Source organism: Clupea harengus, chromosome 8 (assembly GCF_900700415.2).
Source record: "Clupea harengus chromosome 8, Ch_v2.0.2, whole genome shotgun sequence".
NCBI classification, from domain to species: domain Eukaryota; kingdom Metazoa; phylum Chordata; class Actinopteri; order Clupeiformes; family Clupeidae; genus Clupea; species Clupea harengus.
In genome coordinates, this window is record NC_045159.1 from 30477219 (window position 1) to 30498362 (window position 21144).

At 44.3% G+C, this 21144-nt stretch overlaps 1 protein-coding gene across 1 annotated transcript in view; it reads left to right on the forward strand.

Annotated features, from left to right (window-relative positions):
* Positions 1–8637: 8637 nt before the first annotated feature.
* The window catches only part of ubr1 (ubiquitin protein ligase E3 component n-recognin 1), a 65606-nt gene continuing 53099 nt past the window's right edge, over positions 8638–21144 (forward strand). Inside the window, exons 1-2 of the mRNA XM_042708524.1 lie at positions 8638–8792; positions 12170–12432. Coding sequence (XP_042564458.1) covers positions 8697–8792; positions 12170–12432 — 359 coding nt within the window. The 5' untranslated portion in view covers positions 8638–8696. The remainder of the gene's footprint in view (positions 8793–12169; positions 12433–21144) is intronic.

The following is a 21144-nucleotide window of genomic DNA, read 5'->3' on the forward strand; positions in this document are numbered from 1 at the left end:
CAACTTCCTTTCTGTAGGCGGCCTCGTCGCCATTGGAGATTAGTCCAATGAGGGTTGTGTCATCCGCAAATTTCAGGAGTTTGACAGAGGGGTGGCTTGAGGTGCAGTTGTTTGTGTAGAGGGAAACGAGTAAAGGCACACAGCCTTGTGGGGCACCAGTGCTGATGGTCCGGGGCTCAGAGACAAGCTTGCCCAGCCTCACACGCTGCTTCCTGTCTGACAGGAAGTCAGTGATCCACCTGCAGGTGGGCTCAGGCACGCTCAGCTGTGTTAGTTTGTCTTGGAGGAGAGCTGGGGCGATAGTGTTGAATGCGGAGCTGAAGTCTACAAACAGGATCCTGGCATAGGTGCCGGGGGAGTCAAGGTGCTAGAGGATGAAGTGGAGTCCCACTTCCCAGTTTTTGGGAACGGGGATGATGGTGGATGTTTTAAAGCAGGCAGGTACCACGCATTCGGCCAGTGAGGTGTTAAAGATGTCCGTGAATACTGGAGACAGTTGGTCCGCACAGTACCTTAGTGTGGAGGGAGAGACAGTGTCTGGTCCAGCTGCTTTGCGGGGGTTCTGTCTTTTAAGCAGCTTGTTGACATCCCTCTCCTGAATGGAGGGGGCTGTCTGGGGCCATTTTGTGGGAGAGGGTAGTGTCTTTGTCCAGGCTGGGAAGAGTAGGTGTGATAGCTGTGGTGGAGGCAGGGTTAGGACCGGTCCATTGTCTGTTGAATCTGCAGTAAAAGTCATTCATGTCATTTGCAAGTCTAAGGTCTTCCATAGAGTGGGGGGATTTGGTTTTGCAGCCAGTGATCACCTGAAGGCCTTTTCAGACTGATGAGGAGTCGTTGGCTGCAAATTGATGTTCCAGCTTCTTGGAGTACTGTCGTTTGGCGTCTTTAAACTCCTTGCCAAACGAGTATCTAGCCAGTCTGAACCTATCCTTGTCCTCACTCTTGAAAGCCTCCTCCTTCACCAAACAAAGCTGTTTGAGTCTTGCAGTGAACCAGGGCTTGTCGTTGTTGTGGCTCACCCTGGTGCGTGTTGGAATACATCTGTCCTCGCAGAAGCTGATGTATGATGTCACAGCCTCTGTATATTCGTCCAGACTGCTGGAAGCAGTTCTAAAAATATCCCAGTCTGTGTCATCCAGGCAGCCACGCAGCTCCTCCACAGCTTCTCTGTTGCTCCAGTTTTTAGATCTCCACACAGCATGTTTCAAAAGTTTAAGTTTCTGTCTGTAAGCCGGGATCAGATGAATAAGAGCGTGGCCGGATAGACCCAGAGCAACTGCGTGAAACTGCGCCCTGTTAATGGTGCTGAAGCAGTGGTCCAAAATATTCTCCTCCCTGGTCGGGCATTTGACTAACTGTTTGTAATTTGGGAGTTTGTGAGAAAGGCTGCCCTTATTAAAGTCTCTAATGACAACAGGAGAATACGTATTCTGTCTTCTACTCTCATACTCTCCAAACAACATGTTTTATATTTACAATTACCATTTCTTTTCATTTACAAAATGAAAGGAGTGAAAAATGCCATATAATAAACAACTTACTAACCTCGACCGTCCGGTCATGCCGGGAAATATCAAACTTCGGACACTTGTGGCTGTGAAGGTAGGCGAGTTGGCAGTGTATACGGTCTAAGTCTGTCATAGTGTACTACCTGCTTCCGCTCATCACAGTCAAAGGGATTGGCAATGCGGTAAGTGATGCCTGGCACATCACCTGAGTCCATCACCTGCAGGACTTGATATGGCCCCTTCCAGTGCGGGGCTAACTTCATGCGGCTCTCCACTGGGTTGTTACAAGCCACAGCAGAGCACCCACCTTGTAGGGTTTGTGACGAGCTCTCTCGTCATGATAGAGCTTCTGCCCTTCATGAGCCTCTGCTGAGGCGATTTCCAGCTTCGCTCGCAATGAGGAGGTAAATCCGACATGGGATCCAGGTGCTTGCGGCTCCATAGCACGGGTAGGTATCAGTATGTCCGCAGGAACTCTCGCCTCTCGTCCATGGGCAAGGAAGTATGGGGTGAAATGTGTGCTGGCATGTACTGATGTGTTGTAAGCAAAGGCCACCTGTTTCAGAAATGGACAAACTTATTGGCATTGACCGCCACTGGTGAAGGCCCCGCCCAGTGGTAAATGCCGTCTTTTCACGATCCTCTTCCGCGACTTCCAATTGCCAGAATCCGTTAGAAAAGTCTAGTGTGCTGAACCACACAGAACCGGCCAGCGCATCCAGTGTGTCATCTACCCGTGGCAGAGGATGACAGTCTTTCACAGTCACACTGTTGAGGCGTCTGTAGTCAATGCAAAATCTCCATCCCCAATCTGCCACCTGTTTCTCGATCTCAGCCCTCTTTCCAGGTGAGGTTCGGTACGCGCGTTGCTTAATGGGAGGATGATTATTTGTGTGAATGCGGTGATTCACCAGTGTGCATTTGCCTGTGTTTCGGTTATCTCTAGAGAAAATGTCGCCATACTGCTGGAGCAATGTTGCCTTCTGAGATGTTGAGATGGGAGAATCTTCTAATGACACAGGGGAGATAACATGGGATGACGGGTTAGCTGTCACTGCAGCCACATCATGTGATAGTGAGTTTATGTCTGTCTCATTGACTGTGTACAATTCCCCTAAATGAGTGCCCTGCTGTAAAACAACATCACTTTTTGTAGCATTTAAAACTCAAGCACACGTCACTCCATGTTTCACTGCTGTAACTGTGTGAGCGTCACCGTGAGGGGAGATAAAGCGCACTGTGTGAGCTACAACCAAGTTTGAGCTATCAGGAATATTGGGCTCTAAGTATCCAACAAAGTAATTTGAATAAGCCCCAGATGGGCTAGCGGGATGGACATTCACAGGCACAATAATCTCACTGAGTGGGGGGAAAGTCATGGTGTTGACAATGGCAACGTTACAGCACACAGGGGTTAGGTCACTCCCCCGGAGGAGAGGAATGGTGGTATCCCATAGTTGAAGCTTGCTTTTGGTGATGTCCAAATTGGGCATGGTTTTTCACTAAGAAGTCCCAGCCCAATAGCACCGCTTGGGTAGTTTCCCAATTTGATTGGCTGACGCATGTGTTGCCTCTCGAAAAGTTGAACATTGATGTTCGTTAGGGGGCAGTTACGAAGGGAGGGGACAGACATTCTGAAGTCAGCACTAATGAGAGACACACTTGAATCTGAGTCCAGTAACATGGGAACCACCGTGCCTTCAATCACACCTTGAACATAAAATATTGGCATCTCACATTCAATGCTGTTCACAGAGTTTTTAATTACAGGGTCATTGTCGCCAGTGTCGGTCGGTGAGCCCAAAGAGAGCGCAGCTGGCGTTCGGCCCGCAACATCAGCTACATCCCGTTTCCCTGGCGGCTGTGCTGGTGGTCAGCGTGAGGGGAGATAAAGCGCACGCCCCGTCTCCTAGGTGTCTCCTCCTCATAACGTGTGTGGCGGCTCGGGCTCGAGCTGCGTCCCCCAGGTGACCAGGGCTTCCATGGTCGCGAGATGCTGCAAATGGCCTCCGGTCCTCACCAGGTGATGGGAATCCCCTGTCCGGTGAGCGGCCTCGCTGTAGCTCGCCTGCGACTGGCATCCATATCCACCACAGGTGTAATAACATGGGCTCCTCCCTGATGAAGGAGAGCCACGCCACCCGCCTGTATTCGCCTTCAGCCGCAGCCGCTGATTATCCCCGGCCATCAGTTTCATTTCGACTTTCATATCCCTCATCTCTTCAGTCAGGCTGTGTATCGCTTTGCGTAGGCCCCCATAATCAGTTACAGAGTGAACAGAGGCTACCTGTCCTCTAACACTAGTCATGCAGCCAGTGACTTTAGCAGCATAGTCCTGTCTGACCGCCTCTCTGCCATTCTCACACCGCTCAGCAATTACCAATGCTTCTTCCATATCTGTAGCTCCTTGTTCGTGACACTTTAACCTCAAATCGGCATGCAGACCAACGAGGAAACGGCAGAACCTTTCCTCTCTGGTGGCATTTTTTTCATAGTTTTATAGGAAATGCCTCCGCAACAAGCCGGCTGATATCAGCAGCATACACTACGAGACTCTCGTGTGGAGTACGGGAGCAGGCAGAAAGATTGGCTCTGAAACGATCCAAAAACTGCTTGCGTCCAAAGGCTTCTTTAAGTCTCTCTTTCACAGCACTGTAATCAGCCTGGACTGTAGTAGGAAGGCTATCCCACAATAAGAATGCTGCTCTGCTCAAACGAGTTGGAAGAATTCTCACCAGTTCATAGTGATAGGCTGTCTTCTTGTCCCCTTCCACGAGAGCGCGGACCGCCACTTCAAATTGACGTGCCCAGCAGAGAAAACTTTGCTTATTGTCCTCCCCAGAAAAAGGAGACGGTAAGTCAATGTTCACCCTGTGTAATGTACATGGAAGTGTAGGATCCAAATGCTCGACTCGGAGACAGAGATGCAGTTCATCAACTTTTACTGAACGGGTTCGCTACACGGTAAGACAGTCCAGATACAAACAAACAAATCCAATCAGGGATGGGCAGCGGGGATCGTCGTTTATCCAGTCCAGGGTCGTTATCCAGGTAGAGGGTTGTGGAGGCAAAGGTACCGGCAGGGAGAAGGCAAACACGGAGTCGATTACACAGGCACAGACTAAATACACTAGGTGATGAGGAACAGGTGCAAACAATCGGGGAGGGGCAGACAATCAACAAGGTGGAGCACACACAAGGCAGGGAGTGAGGAGTCTGAAACGAGAGGAGAGATGAGTAAACAATCACAACACAGAACATAAGAATAAACAATAAATATCAAGCCAACTTAACCTAGTATACAGGACTGGACGTAACACCCTGGTGGCATGGTAATCTTTGTTCCGTCGGGTGTCAAACAGCATAGAATCCTCTTCTTGTTTATTATGATTTTTTTTCTTGCCTTCTGTATTAGCCTAAAATGGCCCTGCTAAGCCAGACATTGGATAGCTAACTGCTAGCAGATTTAACAATACAAATCCACTACACTCTAAAAATAACACGACTATTGCAAACAAAATGAAACTATAGAACTTATCAACCTTTCGGAACCGCTGCCACCAATGTAACCGAGCGTTGGCACTTAGAATTATATAGAATAAGGATGACACAGGCTTGGAAGTGAAAACAGTCTCATTTACTTTGTAATCAGACAAGAAGTGACCCAGTCACAACGTGAGAGCCGGAATACCTTTTCCAAGTACGGAAACACCGAGGGGATAAAATACATTACACTAGTATGCTAGGAAAACATAGATTACAGACAAATGTGCTCATGTGCAAAGTAAACAACAATCAATTAAACGTTATATGTAACTTATTAGCGGCTAGCTAGCTACTATGTGTTCTAATGGATCTTCTATTACAGGGGTTTTCAACTGGTTTTGTCCCAGGGACCACCATTCTGACTAGAAAGTCATCCACGGCCCACTGATGTGCCTGCGCGCGTGTTTGTGTGCGTGCGCGTGTGTGTGCGTGCGTGCGTGGAGAGAGGGGAGACCTGTCAGTGTAATATCTGGGCATGGTGAAGTCCACACAGCCGGTCTATTCGTGGCGAAATGGTAGATAGCGACAGTCTCATATCATTCTCTGGTTCAAGCTTTGCCCTGTATTTATTCTTCAAGTACGCCAGTGTAGAAAAACCGCTCCCACACAGGTATTTGAAAGGGCAAAAGACACCTCATTGCTTTTGTTAAGCTTCAGTTAGGACCTACAATATTGTGTTTGCCCTGACAACATTCGTGTGGCATATAAACAACAAACCGAGTCGATGTAGACATATAAAAAGTCGTGTGACACCTTTATTCACATAAAATATTTCCCAGTAACAGATTCCCGAGACTCCGGCATCTTGTTTCGATTTTTTTTTACTACTACCGCCCCTCTGAACAGCGTAGGCTTCCAAATCACACACACGCCGAACTGATTGGCTCTCGGGTGGTTCTCATTTGCATAAAGTTAAAGAATCGCCAACTTGAAATCGGCTGCAGAGGCGGTTTCTTCCTCATGCCGCCCAAACAGGTGGGATTCCGCCTCCCATTCAATCCCAATGAGAGCGGCACAAATAATGCCTGATCATATACTGTGTTGAAACATGCCGTAAATAAGAATGAGAGCGAAGCGAAATTCGCTGCAATGGAAGTTTATCAGTAACATGACAAGATCAAATAGCAGAGGCTGGTTTATCTCATTTATAAAACCTTTTGAGAAACCTTATGTGTCAAAGAGAGAAATAAATCAGAAAAAATACATTCACCAGTTTTTTATTGATTCTCTAAAATAATAATAATAATAATAATAATAAAACTTTATTTATATAGCACCTTTCATGCAAAAGAATGCAGCTCAAAGTGCTTTACAGCAAATACATAATATGCACAAAGAAATGACATGCACATAAAAATAGACATCAAAGAAACATAACAAAGATATAGTGCAAAAAAAAAAAAATTATAATTATAATTATAGAGATATATTTAATCCAACCCCTTAATATCACCAGTAGAGATTTAAATTAAATTAAAATTATTTATATATATATATAGTGCGAAGTGGTAGCTAGTTAAAGGCTAATGTGAAGAGGTACGTTTTTAGTTTTCTTTTAAAGATGTTAAGCGAGCTGGCTTCCCTGATGTCTATAGGCAGTATGTTCCATAGCACTGGGGCGTAATTGACAAATGCTGCGTCCCCGATTTTCTTACGGCTTTTGCTGGGAACCTCCAATAAACCAGCATTCGATGATCGCAGTGTTCTTGAGGGCAAGTATTTGACTAGGGAGTTTGCAATGTAACTTGGTCCTAGCCCATTAAGGGCTTTGTATATTAGGAGAAGGACCTTAAAGTCAATTCTAAAAGTTACTGGAAGCCCGTGGAGAGCAGCTAAAACTGGACTAATGTGCTCTCTCCTCTTGGTTCTGGTTAATAGCCGAGCTGCAGAGTTTTGAATGAGCTGAAGTCTCTCAGTTGTTTTTTTTGGGAGGCCAGTAAGGATTGCATTACAATAATCAAGACGGCTTGAAATAAAGGCATGAATCAGTTTTTCAGCATCTTTTTGATTTATAAATGGCAGGACTTTAGCTATGTTTTTAAGGTGGAAAAATTATGTTTTCGTCACCTTGTTAATGTGAGACTTGAAGCTTAAATCTGAATCTAAAATAACACCAAGACTTGTAACCTCCGATTTAATCAAGGGAGTTAATTTCCCCAAATTATTAAACAGCATTTCTCTTTTTGTTTTAGGGCCGACTAGTAGGATCTCAGTTTTGTCCTCGTTTAACTTTAAGAAATTATTGCTCATCCACTTATTTATCGCCAAAAGACAGGTAGTAATGGAGTTTATTGCTGCAGCATCGTTTGGCTCAGCAGAGATGTATAGTTGCGTGTCATCAGCATAACTATGGAAACATACATTGTGTTCTCTAATGATGTCCCCAAGTGGCAGCATGTACAGTGAGAATAATAATGGACCAAGGCAGCTCCCTTGTGCAACCCCAAAGCAGATGTCATGTTTCTTAGACACATGATCTCCAAGCCTGACATAAAACTTTCTCCCTTTGATGTATGTTCTGAACCAGTTTAATACAGAGTCAGAAAGCCCAACTAACTTTTCAAGACGATGAATTAGGATGTCATGATCAATAGTATCAAATGCTGCACTTAGGTCTAAGAGGACCAGGATTGAGACCTTATTTGCATCCAAATTTAGTCTGAGGTCGCTGATTACTTTAGTAAGAGCAGTTTCAGTGCTGTGGCATGTTCTAAAGCCTGATTGAAATTTCTCCAGGATATTGTTTTCTTTGAGAAAGGAGTTTATTTGCACTGAAACTATCTTTTCAAGTACTTTACTAATGAATGGAAGATTGGAAATCGGCCTATAGTTGATCAGTGCATTACCATCTGGGTTTTTTTTTTTTAGTAAGGGTTTTACAACAGCTGTTTTGAAGGCATCTGGGAAGATGCCAGTTTGAAGAGATGTATTTATAATCTTCAGGACATGACTTGAAACACTGTCAAACACCCGCTTAAAAAATGCTGTAGGTACAGGGTCAATACATGAGGTGGAGGAATTGCACTCAGTGACAGTCTTACAAAGATCCACCAATGTGATGCAGGTGAAATTTCCCATGGTTGCATTTTTTTTACAATGTTTTCTGAGGCCATCTGCGTTTACATCAGAAATAATACTTGCTCTAATTGAAGTTATCTTGTTATTGAAGAACAGTGCGAGTTCTTCACATTTTGATGCGGAGGACTGCGGTGGAGTAGGGGCAGTGTGGAGTAGCTGGTCGATAGTGGAGAATAATATTCTAGAATTTCCAGCATTCTCTGTAATAACCTTGGAAAAGTAATCCTTTCTTGCCATACGTATTGCTTTGTTATAGGCAGTTATTGACTCTTTGTATAAAAATACTCAATAGTGGTGACCAAACCATTATTTTGCCCTTAAAAATAAAACGACATTTATGTTCATCGGTTGAGAAATGTCCAGGTTAGTGCCTTTTAGCCCGAATAAACTGGAGATCCTCATTGAATTGAATTGGTTTGCCGGTCAGTTTTGCCCTGACCAACATGGCGGACGGACTTTAGTGAGCAAAGCGACTCTATCCTTCATGACGTCACAACTCGAATGATTTCCGGGGCACGAGCTGGAGGAACGAATACAGAGGAAGCATGTAAAAAACGATATGGGATGTACCTAGCATGTTGCAGTAGGCGAGAAACAATTTACGGCAGAAGGAACATGGCGGAAGATGAAAAAATATTGAACGCTCTGGAGCTTAGCAAGGTATACCATCTGTCCTGGCGAATGGAATTATTAGTGGTACTTCACATGCACAAAAGGATATCTGACGTTATTTTCTTCCGTGCAAGTGTCTGAACAGCTGGTTTCTGTTGGCAGGTGCCTTCGATCTCTTAAACCTGGTCTGTATTGCAGATGACGCTGCGCTATATGCTAACTTTGGATAGTCCTACATTAGCTCTAGAAAACGCATATATATGCCCCTTAAACGCGGACGAATATTTCTCAGTTAACATTAGTTTTGTAGCTGACGTTGGTTTACTTTTGTCAGTTAACATTTAGTGAACTGAATGGTTTTATTATCACCAAGTAGACATTAGCTAATAGGTCTATGACAAAGTAGGCAAGTTTCATGTCACCGACCGACGAGCTAACTTAATACTTCATAATCACATAGGTAGGTTAAGTGTAAACATCATGACATCCCACCATAGGAATACTAGATTCCGAAAGCTTCCGGGGACTTTACTTCTTACATTTAGTGGTTATAACGGGTGCTGTGATTGTCAATGTTGGCCTCTACTGGTAATGTGTTTGGCATTTCATGCCCACTGGGTAAAATTAGAATTTTCTTTGGAAATCATTGATGTAATGAAAACCTATACAAACCAATTCATCTTAACGGAAGGTGTCCCAAAACACACCAAGTTGTTGTGGTTAGTAGCGGAAACCATTAGAATTTCTATAACGGTTTCTGTTTTCAGCAGTGAAATGTGCTCGGAAGCTTCCGTAATACAGTGTGTGTGTGTTGGGATGTCATTATGAAGTGATGTTTACATTCAACCTATTTGTGTTATTATGAAGTATAAAATTGTAGGACTTGTAACAAATACATTAGCATGACCGATACAGACGTCTGCAAATACCATAAACGTAATGATGCCTCGTCGGATCCTTACGAAACCATACCGTTAATTTCAGCTGGGACATGGGCAGTAAATGTACGTTATGATCTTGAATAGTATGCAATCATTTACCACTTTTGATGTAGGTAATTAGTTCTGGTATATCTTCAAATTCACTTTGATATTATATATGGTAATTTGAAGGACAGATAAACATACCTGTTGCTCCCACTAGCCACCCAGGTTATACAGTTGTATGAGCTATATAGTTCTGCAGTCTGGGTCAGACCACCCTGCAAAAACCATAGTTGCAGATGAATCACAAATGAATCAGACATTTTTGTTAGCTGTTCAAATTTGACTGCAAAGGGACATTTTAAAGTGTTAATACTCAACGGGAGTGGACAAGATATGCCTGCATTTGCATTTTTATTTAAGTCAATTATCAACACAAAACAAAATAGTCAGAAACCCTCACAGGTAGGCTACAGCATCTAACTTGGCTAACAGTATGTCACACTCTAGCCCAACAGGCTATGGCAATGGCATTACCTGATTAGCACATTAGCCTGCTAAATTGTCCATTACTTAGTAATATAAGGTGAGAAAGTATAGACACAGTCCTATGATGTTGTATAATCTCTGGTATAGATTTTAGGATATAGCCAGGTTTGCAATAGACCTAACTGAAAGGGCTTCGAAGCCGAACATCCCATTCAAGACACCTTTTCTTTGTCCATATCTGTATATATTTATATGGAAGAGTCTGTTGTTTTTATGGTGAATTCCTGATGATACCTCAAAGTTGTATATCTTTATTCAACTCAAGTTAACTGGATGAAGATGGAGTAGGCAAAGACTCAATGAAGCCGACTGGTGCAGAGATCCATTTATTCCACAATGACACAGTTTAGCAGATGTCTCCACAGTATGATGTTCTCAGAATTCTTCAATGCACACAAAAGTCTAACAGAATCCAAGACCAGATATAAGGCTACAGAAGAAAAAGACTAACAATGAAATGGGTTCAAATGTTTTTCACAGGTTGTCTGACTGGACAGTTCGGGCGAAATTAGGTGGGAACTAAAACAATTAGTCTCGGGACCATTTGGCGGGGAGGAATAACCAGGGAGGGGCGAAGCGAAATGTGGCCCCTATCAGCGCTTGAATGGATACGCAGAGGCTTGGCCCAGTGCACAATGTAAATGTGCCACTTCTCCCGTGAACAAACGATGTACTTGAGGGGACGTTGATCCTAGACATCAAAGATGTTAAGGTCTATGCATACGTCTGAGGCAGGAAGGCCTCCAATAACTATTAACCATTTAAGTGCTACAAAGCCTGGCTCAAGTAATGTAGGCATGGCTGTGATCAAGCAGTCCCCCCAGGATTTCGCAGGCCTTTTTTGAGATAGTTGCAGCCTAAAATTCCTGAAATTACAAAATCCTGGGGGGGGGGGGGGGGGGGGGTCTGTCTTATGTTCGACCACAACCGTGTGCATCTACAAAACATGTGAGCTTAATGGTGTAAACAAGACCTGCTTACCTGTTTAATACCACCTCATAGTCTCTACTGCCCCCTGAAACTGGGGGCGGGGGGGGGGGGGGGCAGTGATGGTTGGCGTTTACTGGTTAAACCCAACGAGTGGAACACAACAACAAGTTGTAGTTACAGTTACAGCTCCCATGAAGCCACTAGCAACGTTCGATTCAACTTTCGGGTAATCCTAACATTACGTCAAAATGATCTGATTTAACAGCCTCATTTTAATGTTGCTGCTTGAGGAATAAGTTAAGAAATGATGTTGCGATTGAAGAGTTTGTCCGTTAGTTCCTGCACCGCAGTGGAAAAGCAAAAGGCAAAAAGGGCCGGCAGTTTGCTGTTACTGTAAACTTTCGACCCACATGAAAGTCTCACGAGTTCCTGCGGTGCAAAGTCGTGTAGGGTGCCTGCGTAGCTTCGACGCTTGGCACCCAATCAGAAAAGGTAGAAGGCAGAAAGACTTCTCCTCAGTCTGATGATGTGTTGCTGGTAATCTAAATGTTTAATGTCCTGTTTTGTTGTCCTGTTTTTGTCTCCCAAGCTCAACCTGCACCCTTTCTGTGCTGGACTTTCCTTTCTCTACCCTCATGCGAGGGGTTTTTAACAGTGTACTATTACTGATAGCACTAATTACAGAAAAGTTAAAAATGTAAATACTCAAAATGAACTAATTAAACGTATACAACAGTCACAAAGAGTAGGCTATATTTTTTTTGCGGAATGATTTACAATTCCAGAAAATGGAACTAGGCTTATCAGGCTTTCCAAAGTGAGTTCTTAGAGTTTAAGGATGCACAATTTCCACTGTGTAGCTGTTATTGAAAAACTAGTTGTGGCTGTTAGATAACCATGTTTTATTCATAACCTTTCGAGTTCTTTTGAGAAAGGGAAACAGAACAACGTTTGGGCCTAATAGATTCAGTATTTTTTTCTGTTGTCATAGTTATACTGATTCAAGTTGTCCTCTGGGTTTAGAGATGGAAGGAGGCGTCAGACAGTGGCACAGCCATCCTGTGTCATTTGATGGAGGAGGTACCACAAGTCTACTGCCTGGAGGCGGAGCCACGACCACCGGAAGAGGAGCTACTAGCGCAGCAGCGACTGTTATTACCGCTGGAGTGTTTCCTGTTTGGGGAAGACCCTCGTGTTGGCGTGGAGAAACTCCAGCAGAGAGGAGGGACAGCTTCACAGCTATGTGGGAGAGTCTTCAAGGAGGGAGAGACTGTCTACTCGTGCAGGTCAGAGACACATCAGCTAGTGTCAGGATGGCTACCTCTAACCTTTCTGCTTATTTGAATATATCTCAAAGTCCTAGTAGTCATGACATGAATCGCATATCTAAGTAAATGGTGGGACTTGCCCTCCCTTATGGTGCTAGTATTTGCAGCAAAGTATTGTCAAGTAATCTGGTTTTGAAAATGCAACACATCAGAATCAGAATCGTGTTTATTGGCCAAGTAAGTTTACACATACAAGGAATTTGACTCCGGGTTTAGTGGCGCTCAATGTACTTACACAGAAATATACAGTGTAACACATCAGTTTAGAATAAAATAAATAAATATAATATAATAATTTGTAGTCAACTGTTCATTAGAGTGAAGGCAAGAGGGAAGAAACTGTTCCTGTGTCTGGTGGTTTTGGTGTACAGAGTTCTGTAGCGCCTGCCAGAGGGGAGGAGTTGGAACAGATTATGTCCAGGGTGTGAGGGGACTGCAGTGATAGTCCCTGCCCGTTTCCTGACTCTGGAGGTGTACAGGTCCTGGATGGTGGGCAGGTTGGCACTGATAATCATTTCTGCAGACCTGACTGTCCGTTGTAGTCTGTTCCTGTCCAGTTTAGTGGCCGATCCAAACCAGACAGTGATGGATGTGCAGAGAACAGGCTCAATGACTGCAGTGTAAAACTGGATCAGCAGCTCCTGAGGCATGTTGTACTTCCTGAGCTGGCGCAGGAAGTACTTCCTCTGCTGGGCCTTTTTGATGACTGTTTTGATGTTGGGCTCCCTTCAGGTTCAGGGAGATTGTGGAACCCAGAAACCTGAAAGATTCCACAGCAGACAGAGTGTTGTTGAGTATGGTGTGGGGGGGGGGCAGTGATGGGGGGCTCCTCCTGAAGTCCACTATCATATCCACAGTTTTGAGCGAGTTCAGCTCCAGGTTGTTGCGACTTCCCTCCTGTATGCAGACTCATCTCCAATCTCGAATGAGGCCGATGACTGTTGTGTCGTCTGCAAATTTCAGGAGTTGAACAGACGGGTGCAGTCGTTGGTGTAGAGGGAAAAGAGCAGTGGGGAGAGCCCACATCCCTGGGGGGCACCAGTGCTGACTGTCCGGGTGCTGGATGTCATTTCTCCCAGCCTCACCTGCTGCTTCCTGTCTAGAATAGAATAGACTTTATTTGTCATTGTGCATTGGATACACAACGAAATTTGTTTGTGCAACCACTAAAAAAAGTGCAGTTGTGCTGGGTGGAGGGTATGAGGGTTGTGTGATTGTTTAGTTCTGTGATGGCCCTGGGGATGAAACTGTTCTGCAGTCTGGAGGTGCGGGCTGTAGTGGCCCGGTAGCGCCTGCCAGAGGGTAGCAGGGTGAAGAGATGGTTTGCGGGGTGAGTCTCATCCTTCAAAATGCCACATGCTCGGCGGAGGCAGCATGTCCTAAAGATTTCGTCCAGGGTAGGCAGTGAAAGTCCAATTATTCTCTCCGCAGACCTTATGACCTGACTGAGGGATTTCCTGTCCTTGTCTGTGCAGTTGACATACCATGCAGTGATACAGTATGTGAGGACACTTTCAATGCAACAGTGGTAAAAAGACTTAAGCAGCTCGGGAGACAGGTTGTTTCTCTTCAGTATTCTCAAGAAGTAGAGCCGCTGCTGTGCTTTCTTGACTGTGGCGGTTGTGTTCATCACCCATTTCAGGTCCTCTGAGAGCATAACCCCCAGGAACTTAAAGCAGGAGGTCCTTTCCACCTCCTCACCATTGATGATGAGGGGTTGAGGGTTTGCCTTTTGCCGTCTGAAGTCAACTATGATTTCTTTTGTCTTTTTGACATTCAGGGTCAGGTTGTTTTGCTTACACCATCCTGTCAGTCTGTCAACTTCGTCTCTGTAGGCACTTTCATTTCCGTTGGTGATTTGTCCTACCACAGTCGTGTCATCTGCAAATTTGATTACTGTATTTGAAGTATGGGTGTTGGTGCAGTCATATGTGTAGACGGAGTAGAGCAGGGGACTCAATACACAGCCTTGTGGAGCTCCGGTGCTGAGGGACAGGCTCGAGGATTGGTGAGGACCCAGTCTCACTGTCTGGGGGCGATCTGTTAGGAAATCCTTAATCCACATACACAGGCTGTAGCTGAGGCCCAGATCAAGGAGTTTGGTGATCAGCCGGTTGGGGACGATGGTATTAAAAGCCGAGCTGTAGTCTATGAAGAGGAGTCTCACATATGTCTCCTTCTTGTCCAGGTGTGTCAGCGTTGTATGGAGGGTAGGGATGGGCATTCGATTAAATTGTCTTAATCGATCGTCGGGAGAATTAACGATCGATTTTCGATTAATCATTAATATTTTTATATTAAAATTCACTATTTATAGGTTATATTAAAATGCAGTGAAAATAGAAAAAACATAGCGTGTTTCCTCATTGAGATCTTTATTACAAGATGAACAACTCTTGTGGCAGTTAAACTTACAAGATGGACAACTCTTGTGGCAGTTAAACGAGATCCGTTCAATGGTTACACTTGAAAATATGCGCTGCTGTACAGCTAGAAGCCGGTGCTCATAAACACAACTGACCCTCGTTTTTTTTTCCTCCAAAATAAAATCAGATTATAAATAAATTAGGGCTGTCAATAGATTGAAAATCTTTTTAAAAATCACTTCAGGCAACGTGTATTTTAGACACTGTTGTTTAATTGTATTTTGTTTGTGCTCTCTCGCCGTCATACAAGGAATGAATGAGAGACACAATGGTGCCCCTCGACGGTAAATCGTAAGAGTTCTCCTCTGAAGCAATTCGAATCACCTCAGTCAGCCCACCGTCTTCAACTATGTTGATGGGCCGACAGTCACCGGCAAACCAAACTGCTACAGCGTTGGTAACCTTTTCACGGACTGGTCTAGTTATTTTCCTAGAGAAGTCGTGGAGTGTGGGTTGGCGACCATCTAACCTGGGACTGCTTTCTGTCGAGTGCTTTGCATTAAGGTGATAACTTAAAGACGAGCTGCTTCTGTGATAGCTACATTCAGCTTGACAAATGCCACATGCAACTTTAGTTTTGTCGATTGTTCCGTCATTTTGCCTCTTAAACAGAAACTTTCCGCCCAACAATCCCTCAGCTCTCTCCGTCTTCAACGACCGTCTCAGTTTCTCCTATCTAACTGACTGCAGGCACGCAGCGGTTTCATGTCATTGGTCAACGCACACCGGAAGTAAACAAAGCTGTGTTAACTGCGTTAAAATATTGTATCGCATTAATCTCGGCCACAATAATCTCATAGATTAAGCGTTAACTTTGACAGCCCTAAAATAAATAAATTACACGCACACTACGCAACAGAATATGCATTAGTTTTATCGATGAAAAAATAATGTCCTCGACGAAATTCTCAATGATCAATTAATCGATCGTCGATTAATTATGCCCATCCCTAATGGAGGGCTGTGACGATAGCATCCTCAGTGGACCTGTTTTCCCTGTAAGCATACTGATGCTGGTCCAGGGAGCGAGGGAGGGCAGCCTTAACGCGCTTCGCCACCAGCCTCTCAAAGCACTTGGCGATGATGGGAGTGAGCGCCACAGCTCTATAATCATTTAAAGTGCTGATGTTGCTTTGCTTGGGCACAGGAATAATAGTTGCTGTTTTAAAACAGGTTGGTACGACCGCTTTGGCTAAAGACATATTAAAAATGTCCGTAAAGACATCTGCGAGCTGGTATGCGCATTCTTTGAGCACTCTTCCTGGAATGGCATCTGGTCCCTCTGCCTTCCTTGTGTTCACAGACCTGAGGATGTGTCTTACCTCCTCTGCTGTTACCATGGCTGTGTGGTCTGTGCCAGCAGGTGGGGGAGCAGCTCCATTATCTAGCCCAGATGTCTCGAAGCGGGCATAGAAGTGGTTGAGCTCCTCTGCTAAGGAGGCGTTGGTGTTTGTGGGTGGGTTGCGGCTTCCCCTGTAGTTGGTGATCTGTTGTATGCCTTGCCACACTTGTGTTGGGTCTCTGTTGGTGAAGTAGCCCTCAATCTTCTCCCTGTACATGGCTTTGGCCTACTTGATGCCTTTTTTTAAGTTGTGCCTGGCTATGCTGTACTGTGCTCTGTCACCTGATTTGAAAGCTGTGTTGCGCTCCCTCCGAAGGGCCTGGACCTCCACAGTCATCCAGGGTTTCCTGTTAGGGGGAATCCTGATAGGGAGAAATCAGGAAGTTTGTAATCCACTGACAGGTGGAGGCGGGCACAGTGAGCTGGGTGAGTTTGGTGAGGAGGACTTCTGGGATGATGGTGTTGAACGCCGAGCTGAAGTCCACAAACAGCATCCTTGCATACAGTGGGGAAAATAAGTATTTGAACCCCTGCCGATTTCGCAAGTTTGGCCACTTGCAAAGAAATGTGTGATCTAATACCGTAATTTCCGGACTCTTGAGCGCACCTGAATATAAGCCTCACCCACTGAATTTTTTAAAAATAATTCTTTTTAACATAAATAAGCCGCACATGTCTATAAGCCGCAGGTGCCTACCGGTACATTGAAACAAATTAACTTTACACAGGCTAAAATGAATATCAAAAGTAATACAATAGTGATGCATATTATTAGTTTTGCCAGTTACGATAAGTGCACTGTTGCTTTAAGAGAGCACAGTTGCAAGAGTCAATCAGAAGCTAGAACGTTAGATTGAAGACAGCGAGATAGAAGAAAGACGCTAGTTTGAAACCAGTGAGCTAAAGAACTTGAAAAGACTGGATTTGTATTGTTTGAGTTGTGTTCTGTCTACGCCAGTAGATGAAGGAGGAAAACTCCCACGTGAATGAAACGGTTTGCAGTTGATTGAAATAGTGCATATTATCCTTAATACTGTGACACCTGTAGGCCAACCTTCGTTTATGTAGAAGCAGATTCCGCCTCCCCTCGTTTTCCCCGTTAACTCCGTTACGCGGTCTGCACGGTGGAGTTGGAAGCCCGGCAGATGTAGAATGCTGTCAGGGATGGACTCACCAAGCCAGGTTTCAGTGAAACACAGGGCAGCAGATCCTGAAAAATCCCTTTTTATCCTGTTTAAGAGCAGCAGTTCATCCATTTTGTTGGGCAGAGAGCGGACATTCACCAGATGTAATGACGGAAGCGGTGTTCGGAACCTCCGCTCTCGCAGTTTAACCAGCACTCCAGCGCGCTTCCCTCGCCTGCGTCTCCTACAAGCTCCATATAGAGCTGCTGCTCCTCCGACCAAAATCTCTAAAAAAGGTTCTGGGTGTGTAAAGACCGGTGAAAACGTTTTTTTTGCGTGGACTGACGGACATTCAGTGGATATTCTCTGGTGAAAGTGATAGGAAATGGAGTACTGAAGACCTAGCCTGGATACCATCCGAACTTAGCCGCCCACAACATTTGAGGTCTGGAAGTTCGGTCTGGCTTTGCTCCGTTGGGGAGAAATTATGCCCGACCTGAAGCTGAGCTTACCAATCAAATTATCAGGGCGGGCTTTATACGATGATGGACAGATGATCAACCGTAACGTAATCAACTACGTCACCAACACACAGGTTGAATTCGTTTTCAACAAACATGGCTGCCGCTGGAGAGCTGAAATGTATAGATTCGAGTCCATTTAGACATTGACAGTGTATTCATTTTGAAAGAGGAACAGAGAAACGCGAGGCATTTATCAATCGAAAAGATGTTTTTGCCTTCCTTCCTACGGGATCCGGTAAAAGTTTAATTTATCAGCTGGCCCTGGTCACATACTACATTGCTCTGATTGGTTGTAGGTAACCAATTGAGCGAAGAGGCATTTTTTTCTCCTGGTTCGGTTGAAACACGCCCCATAATCACAGCCCAATGGAGCAGTATCAGACTCATATTCTGACTAGAATTATGAGTATGACAACGTCAGGCTACTGAAGACCGCATTTGTTGTCATCTCCATGGCAACAAACTGACACGGGCACCGCTAATGCCACTGCCACAGTGCACCTCCGACCAAAATCTCTAAACAAAAAAGTTTCTGGGTGTGTAAAGACCGGTAAAAAAGTTTGTATAGTGGACTCTCGAACATTCAGTAGATCTTCCCTGGTGAAAGTGACAGGAAAGGGAGTACTGAAGACCACACAAATTAATAAAACAGAAAAAGTACAAGAGAGCGAAACCCGTCTCCATGATAACATTTCAGCATTGTAGCATAATATACATTTTACATGTACCTATATCTGTATCAGCCATTAATGATGTAATAACTGCTAATAACTACTAACTGATATTGAGTACCAAATTAAGGCCCCATTTTGCGAGAATTAGATTTGTTTTGCTACAGAGTTCTCTCTAAAGTTTTAAGAGTGTTGCTTACTTTTACCCCACTATCATGAATGCAAATCACCCTTTGAGACAGCCTTATGGACAGTGGTACACATGTATTTGTCGGCAAGCTGGGAAGACAATGCCAAAAACCAATGAAGCATGTAATATTACAGGAGTTTACACAAATATGACTGCATAGTTGTATTTATTGTGACCTTGTAGATGAACGCTAACACGACTAAAAGAATAAAAAAAAGTTTTTAGTTTTGCTCATATTCTGTTCACATTTTCAGTCTATATACATGTCTCTTAGGATTTGAATGTGGAGTATGTTTAATCTAATACAAATGTTAGTGGCATCATGATAAAGGCACATATTGTGCATAATATTCATTGGCCAGTGTAATTTATTATTTATTAGTTAGGTGTGCAAGGTTGCAAACTTCCAAGGCTTATTTGGTGGCTCGAGATACATTTATTTGGATGTTGGCCTGAAGCTTCGTTTCCATTAGGGCGTTAATCGTCCCGCTCTCATTGGGAATGAATGGAGACGATAGCCCGTCTGTCGAGCAACGAAACGCCTCCGCTTCCCTTCCAAAGTTGACGATTCTTTAACTTTATGCAAATGCAGACCACGCGGTAACCAATCAGTTTGGCGTCTGTGATAATTGGCAGCTGAAGTTGTGCAGATGGGCGGGAGTAATCAAAAAAATCAAAGCAAGATGGCGGAGTCTCGGGATTCTGTTACTGGGAAATATTTTATGTGAATAAAGGTGAATTCAGGTGTTTACACGACTTTTATATGTCTACATCGACTCGGTTTGTTGTTTATATACTACACGAACACTGTCAGGGCAAACAGAATATTGTAGGTCTTAACTGAAGCTCTAGACCATTATTGTTAGCTTGCTGCTAACACTTTAGTTGAGGATCAATGTAGAAGCTAGCTGGTTTGTAACCTGTAGCCTCATCGGTGCGTTTGGCCTCTGGTATGTGTGATCTCGTGATTTAACTGGCTGATATAAATGAATCAGAGAAAACAAATGAATAAAGGAATACATTTAATGGATAAGTAAATGAATGACGCAACATCTATCATATTTTCATGACTTCACAAGCTAATCTGCTATATTAGCGCTGCACTGCAACCGAACTTGCTACTTAACAGAGAAACTTGATTTTTCTGACAATGCCCCCTAGGCGGAATACCGCCTGCCGATAATACGCCTGAATGGAAACCTAGAGTGAGACGGGACTGAGGTCGATCAGTTTAGGCATCTGGAAAAAGATCTCTGCTCTGCATCTGACTTGCTGTCTCTCTTCGATCTCACCAACAAGACTGAGTTCAGTCTCTTGCTCGGTTACTTTCTTTTTCTCTTCCTCGCTTCCTCCGACAAAGTCTTCCTCTGTTTCTTCGCCTTCTCTGAGAGGTGTTGCGCCCTGTCCCCCAAAGTTCCATAGTGTAGTACCAGGCGTACCTGGCATGCTGTGGCTGTGGCGCAGGTCCCATTCTCTAAGTCAGTGTACCACCACAATGATTTTTAAGCTAGTAAAGTTATTTTAAGGTAAAATTGTTACATAATGTTGCGTTAAGGTGTGTGCACACATTTAAAAAAAATTGAATTACATCTTATTTATATAGCGCCAAAACAATAAAATTGTCTCCAAGGTGCTTTACAGAATCCAGAGCCGTAGTTTTTGAGTTATGCTGCTAACAAACAAACAAACAAACATGGGTGAAAAGAAGATAATCAGCTGCATTACTTGTTGTTTTGACTTAAAGTAACACTATGGAGTTTCTGGAGCTGCCAAGTAGGGGGCTACTTTCTGCTGGACTATTCAGTAATTTATTTGATGTCTTGCTTTGTCTTGTGTTGCACTTGCTTGATGTTTGACTGTGTTAGGAAAGTTGTTGACTCGCTAGTTTGTCATAAACAAAGTAAGCAAATTTCAACAGGTTTCACTAAGTTTAGCCGCTAGCAAGACATCTCGTTAGCGATGTTAGAAAACTTGGACGGATTATGAAACCATGGGCCCCTGGGCCTGGACATGTAGAAGGAGATTTGAGTTTGTGAAAAGGAGGACACTTCGTCACGGGGGAGGGGGCGGGGCAGTGTATAGCAAGCCGACCGCGCCCCTCCCCCGCGACAAAGTTTTGCCATATTTTTCACATGCAAATGACCCCTCCCCCGTGACAACGTTTTTTCCGGAGAACGTCTGGTCACCCTACATAACAGCGACTTCACGCAGAGGCTCTGGCTTAGGGGCCCCCTGAGCTCATGGGCCCCTGGGCCCGTTCGGTAATCCATCCCTGCACGCTTGGGCATTGATGCTAGTAATAAGTGCTCTCGCGTCGGCTTCTTTGTAATGTTATTGTCATAGCTATGTTGGCTAGCTTGCCAACAACTTTCCTTACTCAGTCAAACATCAAG